At 41.1% G+C, this 12,088-nt stretch overlaps 1 protein-coding gene across 4 annotated transcripts in view; it reads right to left on the bottom strand.

Annotated features, from left to right (window-relative positions):
• Nucleotides 1-561: 561 nt before the first annotated feature.
• The window catches only part of LOC122542291 (protein Tob2-like), a 33,780-nt gene continuing 22,253 nt past the window's right edge, over nucleotides 562-12,088 (bottom strand). For 2 of the 4 annotated variants that reach the window (XM_043679885.1, XM_043679886.1), the window contains exon 2: nucleotides 562-7,469. In XM_043679885.1, coding sequence (XP_043535820.1) covers nucleotides 6,491-7,408 — 918 coding nt within the window. In that variant the 5' untranslated portion in view covers nucleotides 7,409-7,469 and the 3' untranslated portion in view covers nucleotides 562-6,490. The remainder of the gene's footprint in view (nucleotides 7,470-12,088) is intronic. The other 2 variants (XR_006309771.1, XR_006309772.1) reach the window with 2 other exon arrangements.

The following is a 12,088-nucleotide window of genomic DNA, read 5'->3' as shown; positions in this document are numbered from 1 at the left end:
TATTCATTGGTCACTAATTACACCAATTGCAAGCAACTAGTGCATGCAAAAATCAGGAATGAAGAACAAAACCAGAAGTTGCTGGAAAAGCTCAGCGAATCTGGCCGCATCTGTGAAGAGAAATCAGTTAATGTTTCAGGTCCGGTGACCCTTCCTCAGAACAGTTCTGAGATAAGGGTCATGGGACCCGAAATGTTAATGGATTTCTCTTCACAGATGTGGCCAGATCTGCTGAGTTTCTCCAGCAACTTCTGATTTTGTTTTTGATTTACAGTATCTGCAGTACTTTGTTTTTTATTTAACAGAAATGAAGCTGTTATGTTTCATTTGAGGGAGATGCCAGCACCTATTGCGGCCCAGACTGGGAAACACCCAAGCTCCATATTGTGTTGCTCTATGGAGCATGGGGGCAGCATCAAGTTTTAAAACTTGAGTTTTGTTGAACGTTGCAGTGGAGCCAGGCAAGCATAACCTTCCTTAGGCACGAGTTAATTGCTTGAACAATCTGACCAATTTAATCAGAAAAAACAACCAAAAAAAAAGGTACTACACACAAGCAGCTCCAATTTTCATGCTTTTAATACAAACTTAAAAAAGATCCGGAACATTATAAACTATACAGCTCTGACCTCACCTACAACAAATCTGCAAAAAACATTTTAGCATCAAGCAAGTATTGCACAATGTTCCAAAGTAGAAAATTGGGATATTATTCAGTCTACAATAAAGGAATTATTTGCATCCGCTTTCCTTAACAGAAAATAACCATTCCTTTCAAGAAAGTAAAATGTACATAATTTGAAAAAATCCTGCCATCGTTATGTCTTTTTCTGAAGCATACAATGTCAATATCTCTTGGTTTTCAATTTTTTTTGAAAAAATAATTTGTTGCATATGAAATCTGAAATGAAATTACAATGTACATTAGAAATATATACTCTTAACCTTTACAAACATCTTAAATCATTCAAGCAAAAGGAAACCAAAAGGAAAAAGAAACTTAAGATTTCGATCAGTTAGTGCCAAATCCATTAAAAAATAAAATAAAACCAAACAATGTTTTTAATGTTCAAGTAAAGAAAGCTAACATCTGTATAATACATCATTGTCAATGAAGAACACTTAGGGAGGAGTGGAAGGAAGGGTTAAAAGTCAAAGATTTCAGTTTCTCATCCTCCCCCCATAAACCTCTTGAAATAGGGATGCTATGTAGTTACTTAGAAATTAGGCTATTATGCATCTCCGAAAGTTTCCACACATCTCCCTCCCTTGACCATTTTATTCTTTTTCAAGGCAGAAAACTCAGTAGACATCATAACTGGTGTAGCACGCAGCTTCACTAGCTCCAAGTGATTTCAAACTCACCATCATAGCCACGAGTCAAAGACTTGAGTAGCAATAGCATTCGTCAATGAATTTTCATTGCTCTCAAGTCATGAAATCAAAGATACACATTCCAAAAAAAGTGGGATTATCACATTTGAAAACTGCAAAAATGTCGAGGGGGGGGGGGGTTAAAAAAAGAGAGCGAGGTGATCAGAAGCTGGAGTGCTGATTGCCCTCTGAAGCTGCAAGGTCAGAAAACCTCAAGTTTACGTTAAACCTGCCGCCTCGGAGATGGTGAAGCAAGGTGTCTTGCGTTGTCATCTTAACCCAATAGAAACCCCTTGCCCTTAAATTAGGACTGCCTCTTTCTACACAACGAACAGTGAATTCATGAGGCAGATCACCTTTCACTTCTCAACTGTCCTTTGCCAGCCATCCTCCTGTTTACTTGGGTATCCACCCATATGACAGGAGCATGGAGGAACACTGGAGGAATCGGAATGTTCATTGGACATTGATCATGAACAGACATTGTCAGGATTGTTTTGATTTAGAAAGCCAAGTATATAGTGTTCCTAGAATTGGACAGCAATATTTGCAATAGTCCTTTTCTTTACCAATCACCATAGCTTCTCCAAACCTTCCCCTGCCCCGAAAAGAGTGCACCATTCACCTGCAAGTGTTTTCTTTAAAAAGAGAACTGTACTCCATTAAAGATACCAATACAATCGTGCTTAAAAATGCAGAAACCAATGACCAGATCAATGTTTAAATGCAACCCTCTTGTATAAGCTTACACAATTGCTAAATCGCCGCTACAAGATTAGGTAGTGGTAGCACTGCTGCTCACATATTGCACTCCAACAGTGCAGACTGATGAGGCCAGCAAGCCACTTTGGTCTTGCTGGGGAGGGTGGGTGGGTGGATGGATGGGTGGTGGTGGTATGGGGAGGAAAGGAGTGGAAGATGAGATGATCAGTGGCTACCAACTCCATTTCTAACTTCTGTAATTTGCAAATTCACCAGTCTAGGTTTGTTAACTATTAATGCTGCTCATGTTGGAATAGAGGATCGAAGTGGGGAGAAGAAATACCGGCAACTAATGACAGGCTCAGTACTACCATATTAGCTTAAAAGGTCCATTAATGCTGCATCTTACAGTCAGGATAATTATAGGTAAAGTTACTACAGCAGTGAGAGTTCAGTCTCCGTATAGGTGCATTTAACTGCAATTGCTAAGCTCAGGATACATCACTTCTTATGGAATTGTTGGGATAGTAATCAAATGGATTAGACCGTATTTAACTTGCTGATCCATTCTTTATCCTTTTTTCCATCAATGGGCCTATTCTTGTTCATTAAGTGCATGTAAGAGGCTCAATAAATTTAGGACTGTCAATACAATTCAAGAGCATAAAGACTGAAAAAAAAGGATAGTCTGACCTTTCATGTTTCTTTGCAGTACCCATTGAGTGTTTTTCTTAATAAAAGTCACTTCTTTCAGTTCAGTGTTTCGGGAAAGGATTCCACACTACAGTACACAAGCCAGGTTAAAGCAGCAGAACCATTGATAGTTCAGCAATTCAATATTCCAGTCACATTAATGCTAAGACCATTATATAATGAAGGTTGGCTTGCTTGCCTATAGTTGTCCCACAGGACGGGGCTGGAACCCTCACTAAGTCAGGTCATGGGTACAGCATTAGTGTGGGAGCAGATCAACACAGCAACAAACTGTACCATAGGCCCAGGAGAGGGCCAAAAGCTGGCGATCTCCACCAGACCAGCAACAGACTGGAATAGTAGGGAATCTCAAATGCAAGTAACCCCAGGGACACATGGACTAGACTCTAGAATACATCTGCAAATGAGTCATAAGCAAAGAGCTAGGAGTCCAAGGGTTATCTGCTCTTGTTTCAGACAATGACAGGTAGTTTCCTAACATTTCTTATCGCTTATCCCAAAAATGTTGAGACCCTGCCTGAAATGTAATACACTGGTATAGGTTACAGCCTCTGGCAAAGAAATTAATATTGGACCCAACTGTTCCTCCCATTTCAGCAACACTGTTTGGTTGCGAGATATAAAAACCTGCACAACTCCCACAGGGGGAAGAAGGGGAAATAAATCAGAGAAGACATTTCTATTATCTCTAATAGCCTCTAGCAGAACAATACTGGAAAAAAAGGTCTCCGAGCAGATTGCTTCCTTTGCCAGAGGAGTAGTTTGTAATAAGTGATTAAAAGAACAGCAAACTGATCGAACCTGGCTCAGGCCCAGGAGTCTCACTCCCAACTCCCCTGCATCAGCAACATGTCAGAATGCAGTGTGAAAAACTAGCTTGCAAATTTGAAGTCGAACTCAGACCTTCACCCACCCAATACCCTCTGTGAAACAATTTACTGCAGCTGTTCTAGACATGTTATCAAATTTAAGTGAATCCTTTTGTTTGAAATCAGCTGCTTAGGAGTTTAGTCACTTGATTAGGAGGGGTTACAGCAAGCAGTCAAGAGCTATTTTGAGGTTCAGAATATGCTCAGTATCTCACTGGCTGTAAACAGTACAAGATCCCCTTGCTAAGATCCATATTACATTTACAAATATTTGCTGTTATGCCAAAACCCAGTTAATTCTTCTCCGTGTGGATGAACTAATTAATTGCTGTAACAAACCTTTTAATTATAACTGCAGCAAAAAATGTAATCAGCAATGCTCCAAAGCATTGAGATAAAATATTTAGCAAATTGAAATCATCGCTGCTCATTTCTGGGACTGATGAACCAAGCTGCTCACCCTGGACAATTTAAATATTGCTAATGTTTCAAGGACAACTTTTGAACTTGAGTTTTTTTTTGTTGCTGTAAATTACAAGGTAGTAAACACTGCTGCATATGTGGTAATGTTTTAACAGTGACTGAACAAGCATGGCATTACAATACAGAAACAGAGGGTTCTGGATAGAATGCTGTATACAGCATATTCAGTTTCAGAGGCCTCTGGCGTTTCCTCTCAATGTTCACTACTAAACTAACAGATGTGGCCAGTCCCCCAGATTTCCCACCCACCCCACATGACACTCCAGTTACAGGATTAGCTGGGACCTAGTTGAATGATGCGGAGGGGTTTGCAAAATCTAGACTGTAGCAAGCCATCTCAACAGGCAGTTGAAGTGCTGTTATTTGTAAATTCAGAACAAACTTTCCAAAGAGGGTCAGGTTCTTGGGAGTTGCACAGATGATTGAAGGACTTTCACCTGTAAGGTTTGCAACAAGGACTGCAAGCTCATTTCCAGATCTCACTTTTCAATTGGAACATTAGATTCAGACCATATGCAAAACAGTGACCGCAGACATATGCCACTATTCCTTATAGGCTAAGGAAAGAGGGGTCCCTTGGATTGTCATTTAAACTGCAAAGAATGGGAACGTTACAACTTAAGTCAATGCTGGATTTGAAAAGAACTGAAGTGGGAAAACAGGAATGGTCCAGTAGTGCAGCTCCTCAATACCCAACGTACAGAACATAACATTTATTAAAAAAAGGTGCTGTCAACTGGAGAGGGAGGATAGTTGAAGATACAATACAACTCAACTCTAATTTGGTCACACTCATTCCTTTCTAGGATTAGATCCCACTCATACATTGGACATGGACATATGGTGTGAACCTGGTACATGTAGACAGCTGAACACAGCAGGAACCAGTTGTGAAGCAGAGCTTTTCAACAGATAACATGACTTATGCACTCAATTCCTGACCAGCTACAGACAAGTATCACAAAACACACTCCCTGACTCCAGTTACTCAAATCCAGTGCAGTCTTTGATCTCTTCTCCTTTGTCGTATCTCACAGTTGAGGTGAATGTCTTGTGGCATCCACAACAGAAATTCTTCCTGAGGTTTGGTACTTTCCCTCCCACCAGCCAAACATTTGACTTTGTTTGGAGGGGGGTGTTGACTGATCCTTAGACCAAGTGGAGCATCATTCTCTTCACACAGTAAGAAGAGGAACAGACAGCAGAGCTCAAATAGCCCAACTGGAAAATGAAAGAAATGAGTTTTAAAACTAGAGTACTCCAAAAGGCTCACCAATATCTAGGATGCAAACAAACACCCCGTTAAAAAAATCTCTGAAAACAGCTACTTCTGGCACAATTGTGGAGTGCTCACTTCACCAAACCTGCAGCATAATCTGAAGAGTAGGTGGTTCTCGGTGAGATGCAAGGTACTGTAGATCTTCAATGTAAAACTTTAAACCAGCTAGCACAATGCAGTGTAGTATTTTGTCCAAATAGCAGGATCCACAGTACATGCCACAGCTTCACAAGATTTTTTTTTTGCTAGTTGCCATAGTACAGTAGTTATCCAAAATGAGATTAGCATGAACGAAGAACTTCAAAGCCCTTTAACACCAAGATGACAGGTTCTGCTGCAGTTCAGAGCGAGGTGTTCTTTTTGACAACACTTGGAGTTTTAAAAGGAAGGAGGGGGGAGTGAGGGCAAACAGGAAGAATGTCAAGACTCCGTGGACAACCAGTTAAGACATACACTAATCGCATTAAAATGCTATATTAGCAGAATTCTGCTTCACTGTGAACCTGCCAAACTTAAATTGTCGGTCATGGCTTCCCATCCTGTAGCACTATAGCAATAATTTGAAAAAAGGGAAATAATGTGTTCTCCTAGCAACTGTGATACAGCTGCTACTACAGTGCAAAAATCAAACACAGAAATACTGGCACAGATGTGAGGTAATGCCCCATATCTAACTGCTGTGAGAAACGGATAAGACTGCCAGTTACAAATAGTGATTTTTATTTTACTCAATTTTGGAGTATTCCAATATTTCAGTCATCCACTTTTCTTTTAAGATGGACTTTGGTGCCCTGTTCCCCCCTCCCACCTTTGGGGGAGTGGAATATAGAATGAGATAGGAAAACTCACTATAACTCAAACCTACAACTTCCCTATGGATTGCATGAATGTGATGGACATATTTCAAAAAAATTTGACAACTTGGGAGATGGTGAACACTGTTTGAGACTGCAAGTGGGGTTTAGAGGTTAAATGTTAAACTGTTCCCGAAGTGCTCTTCAACTTTAATTAATCTTAGTGTTGGCCTTCTTTGTGTTCTATGTATAGAAAGGATTCTTCACTACATATTTTAGTTAGCCAAGACAACTGGCTGAAATGGCTGGTTAGGATACTGCATGGTGTTCAAGTTGAAGTCAAGTCCTTCGACAAATGGGGTCTTCTCTCCCAAGTTGTTATTATTGTAGATTGGTGGCACCTCAAAGGCATTAGGGAATGGAGCTGGGCCAGAGGATGACTGGTTTTCATTCCCGAAGTACAAACTCAGTGAACCAGGGTAGACAAATTCCTTGGCATTTGGAGAAAGGGAGGATGGTGGCATCTGGTTGTTTCCAAGGACCAGTGAGTGCATCGATGTGGACAACCCCTTCTGCTTCATCAAACCATTGGTGGGAGAACGAGCCATTCTCCGGCCTCCAGTTTTCATCTTGGTGGACCCAAATTTGGTGGCAGCAAAGGCTGCAGTCGTGAATGTGATTGGCTGAGTTGACCTTGGGATGAAGGTGGGGCTTACAGAATTCCCAAAAGATGGAGAAGGGGAATTGGACAAGGAGTTGCCCTGGTCAGTGATGGGAGTGAAAACCTGGGCCTCTGGGTTAAAGCTGCTCTTTATCTCCTTGTCCAATTCTGCACTATTCTCATTGTCATCCATGTAGAGGACCTTCACAGCTCCTTTCTCACCAATCTGATAGGACACCTCAAAAGGATCAATCCAGAGGCTCAACTCTTGAGGAACATTAGCCCGAATATCTTCAATATCCAACCCACTCCTCCTCGTGGCCTGCTCAACGATGGGGTCCACAGTTTCTCCAATATGGACACACCTATAACCAGATCCTTTCAGCGGCTTTTCTGGGTACCAATGGCCCTCGTATTTCTGTTTTAGCAACCGCTCCAGCTCCTCCCCAAACAGGTCTGCACGTCGCCGGGGTAATTTGTTATACAGGTAGGAGATAATGAAATTTAAAGCCACCTTGATCTCCAAATGCATTCTTGGTATATGGCGACTGGGCAAGGCAGTGCAGAATTAGCTTCAAATCTTCACACAACCCCTTAAGAAAGAAAGAAAAAAGCAGTTAGTTCACGTATACTTGTACTGTGGGGAATTCTGTCTGCAATCATTAAAACTTTAACAAACAACTCATGTTTCTCATGGCACCACCTGAACTTTGTTTGATTAGGTCACAGACTTGCAAACAACCTCTACTCCCAACCAGAATACCAGGGAGAGTTAGAAATGATGAACAGTTAAATCTATTTGTGGGAGACAGAAGATTAGGTTGCCTGACTAAATTAATCACCAGATAATAAAAGGTATCGGAAGCAGATCACTGTCATCTCTGCTAAGTCCACTCGTTGTGCACAAGATTCTGAAGATTGAGGGAGGATAAAGCAGGACATTCACAGAGCACAGATCGACAACAGAAAAACAAAACAGTTGACCATCTTTACCAGTCTCCACTTAGGCTGACAGGTACATGATACACAAAACAAAACTTGTGATAGTAGCAGCCTGGGGAAGTTTTAAAGATATTCAAACTGCAAAATGGCTTGGTAGATTGAAGACAGCAAGTTTGTTTCCAGCGGTAGTAGGATTGGTTACTCTCGGACACTGAGTTAAAGCACTGGAAAATGAACCAGAGGTGAAATGGGATCATATTTCATGCAGCAAAATCATGGTCTAAGATACACCCCAATTGGGAAAAATCCCTGAAGATAGAAAAAACTTGCAGGCTTAGAGGAAGGGGAAGAAAGGGTAGGAGTGTGGGACTAATTGGATGGCTGTCAAAAAAAGTCTGCACTGTGTTGGGGGACAAGAATGGCCTCCTTCTACGCTGTGTGTTCGTCTAATCCTAATCACTAAAGTTATGCAAGGCACTTAAATCACAAATTGGCTTCACCAGAGTGACAGACTTGTAATCACTGGTACTTCACCTTCCTGCTGGGTAGCTCAAAGTGTTCTTTCTGGACTCTGTTCTGCTTTGGACAAATTGCACTGCTGGTCATTTTCAGGCACTTGTGAAGTTTTGTTCAAAACAAATACAGTTGTATCGTACACCTGACCGCTCCGAGCAACAGCACTGCCCAATCAGGGGCAGCATACCCTTAAGCAACATGGCATTCTCAGCAGAGGCTGAATGCTTTGATGCAGAAGGAAAAACAAATTCCTCTGGGGCAATGATCAAAAAGCTGCCAGTGCATCTTGAAGGAGTTGCAAAATTTCAGGGAACAGATTCAGGCCTTTCTTTCCCAGTTGGAGTTGGCAACTTCATCCAAATTCCATCACATTGAATGAGCTCCCATATAATCAAATTTCAGACGTCATTTGCAGAAACTATTCTTAGTCCAAGTGATCAAGTTACCATCAGCAAATGCTTACTTGAGAAAGTAAATTAAAAATTAGAATCAACTTGCAATAGACACGAGTAGACCGTTACAGAATCCGAGAACTTGCAAGATCTTGCAAAATCAGTTATTCTGCTGCTGTCTAACCTTTGCAGCTGCACACAGTAATTTAGGAACTCAGTGTTCAACAAGAATTGCTCATTTTCCTAATGCAACAAGAGTCTCAGATGCTATGGACTCCAAGTGCGCACCTTGCAGCAAATAATGCTTCAATAGGAAGATTCAATTACTGGAATGTGAATAGATATTTAGGAGGTGCAGGGCAGCATCCACAATCTCATTGGTACATATTACCCAACAGTGATGATGGGTTATGTTCCAAAATGCTTCTGTTGAGAGAAAATGTACTAAGTCTATTTGCATCTTCCAAGTCCATCTGAGGCAACGTGCTGGTTTGGTTCTTTTTCCTGATCTCCATAGGTTTCTAACTCAAGAGAAGCTTTGGCAAGAACATCTGGTAGTTCACACCATGTTTATAAAGCTCTATCCTGGTACAGCACCAGAGATAGGAACCAGGACACTCAGCATAGCATGAGGAAAAGGATTGTAGGAACACAAGAACTGTACAGCCTTGCAACTTGATGGCATTTCATTCAACTAAATGCAGGCAATTCTGAGCTTGGTTCTCACATTTTAGGTCTTTACCCAAAAATCCCGAAAATGTGTCGCTGCTTCCCAATGCAGCCCTCTAGGAAATGTTTAAGGAGTTAGATATAGCTTTTGGACTAAAGGGATCAAAAGGGTATGGGGAGAAAGCAGGAACAGGAGACTGAATTGGATGATCAGCCACCATACTGAATGGTAGAGCAGGACTGAAGTAGCAAGCTTAGACCATTAGGCCCCATTTTCTCAGGTGCATTCTTTTTCCTATGATATCCAGGAAACAGAGCATCCTCAATATTACATTGAATTAAATCCAAGATTTGCTTTACAATTAATTTTAAAAACCCTTCATTTATTCACTCATTTTCACAGCATGTAGATTTGGAAGGGTTTTGCACATACCACGTGGAATGCAATGCTCAACACCAGAATGAACATTGTGGGGCAACTGTTTAACATTGACAATGGAAGATCTGTTAGATCAGCATAATTTACCAATGTAATGGCTTGGTATTAATAGACTGGATGCAAGCTTAGTGTTACAATTGCACATCAGGGACTACAAAAAGAAAACTGCTCAGCAGTCAGTCACACTCCTACTTTACACTTAGTCTAATTAGGCATTGAAGAACAATGAGGCATATGAATATTGAGCTATTTGCCAAGCCAGAGAACACTTGGGCACAAGAATGTATTACAGCCACTGGCACTACAGTAATGAACAAATAAATTATATTCAACTGGGTGGTTGCATGTTTGCCTCGAAAGCCAAACTCATATACAAGCTCAGGTGCACCTATGTGACATGCATTTAACAGCAAAGAGAATCTAAACATGGGGATGGGTCAACACCAATATTCTGACATACTACCCTGCAGAGTGGCAAACACAGATCTACACCTAGGCTGAACTGGTGTTGTTCACAACCCACATTGCAAGTTACTTTTTAAAAACGTCCTTTAATTAAGAACCTTTCAAACACTGCTCTGTTTTCAAACATTTAAATTGAGAATAGTCATTGCAGGCAGTGCATAAATACTTACATGCTGCTTAAAATTCCAACAGCAACATCTTTGATATTTCCAGCATTATGTTGATTAAACAGTAATCAAATTCAGTGCTAAGCTGGTTCATCTCAGCCACTGCAGTTACAACTGGCCTCAGAAGCAAAAAAAGGGATGGGGGTGGGTGACTAGGATGGAGAGACCAGCTATAAGTTCTCCCTTGATCACCACCCAGTGATCATGGCTTAAATCTGATTTTGCTGCCATCACATTCAACTTCTCATCAGCACATGGAGCTTAACGACAGCAGCCACAGGCTCTGACTACAAAGGCATCACAGGGCACAATGACGCCCTCATCCACACACCACTTCTCCCAAGTTCACATACTTCCAAAATCTGAAGGCAGCACTTGTGCAGATGCAAATCAGTACATAGCTTATCAGAGCAGTACTTAGTCTGGCAGTATCTTTTGGACAGTTAACAGTCCAATATGACACTTCCCCCAACCTGAATTTCACTATAAATGGGAGATTTTAACACATACCTGCAACATCCACAATTTTTTTTAAATCAGAGGCTAATCGATGACTGAGAATGGCCTTCTATTGAATTTCTGATCATCATAGCAATGTTACACCTTACTGTTCCAAAGGATGTGGCTTTTTCAAACAAAGGTAAACAAAAGGGAGAAAACCAATGCATTGGTCTTACATCTTGTCCCATCAGCCTCCTTTTTTCAGGAACTGAGCACAAACTGTTAACTTGTTTGAAATAGGTTGTCTTTAAAACAGATTAAGAATTCAAACCCAAAGCAAATTTAACACCCAGTATCAAGTTGTCTAAACTACAAGCATACATGTAAAGACCTATTGCACAATTCAAACAGCTTTCTTATACACTGGTGACAGTCCATTATTCTGACTCAATTAAAGTATCAGTGATGATGTAATGCATCTGTATCACCAATATTTTGGGTGGCATTTTTTTTAGATTAGATTACTTACAGTGTGGAAACAGGCCCTTCGGCCCAACAAGTCCACACCAACCCACCCATACCCCTACATTTATGCCAAGTCACACCACTCTTGCTTAAGGTCCATAGTTGAGAGTAGATTGAAAACTCTCAGCAGTAATTTACTAGGAGAGTAACAAATCTGATTTGAGTAGACATCAAAGCCAATTACTGAAAGCACTAGCAGAGTGAATAGTACACTCCAGTAACAGGCAGAAAAAACCCAATGCTGGTAGCATGTATTTGTTGCCAAGGCACAAGATGGCATCAACCTTTTGCATCTACAACCACTTACCATCTATATAAAACTTACTGTAGCTACTATCCCACTCAACCAAATTAGCTACTTCCAACAGTAGGATAACCAGTGAGCATCAACACCCCAGAGCTGGACCTGAAGGTACATCTGGAGTTGGAGATTTTGGGGACTGGGAGAGGGGTGATGGTTGGTAATGGAAGTAGTCAGATTCGTAATCAACAATCCTGTGGATCATGCTGGAAAATACACATTTGGCTGAGGTTACTACAAATACCTGCCTTCCTCAATGTAATTACCCACCCCTACCCAATCCGAAAGATCCTTCTGGGAGCTCGCATGACAACTGTTTCCTAAGCACAGTGGGAGCTCCTGGAATTATAGAGCA

Source organism: Chiloscyllium plagiosum, chromosome 39 (assembly GCF_004010195.1).
Source record: "Chiloscyllium plagiosum isolate BGI_BamShark_2017 chromosome 39, ASM401019v2, whole genome shotgun sequence".
Lineage (NCBI taxonomy): Eukaryota > Metazoa > Chordata > Chondrichthyes > Orectolobiformes > Hemiscylliidae > Chiloscyllium > Chiloscyllium plagiosum.
This window is presented reverse-complemented; position numbering and strand designations above follow the sequence as displayed.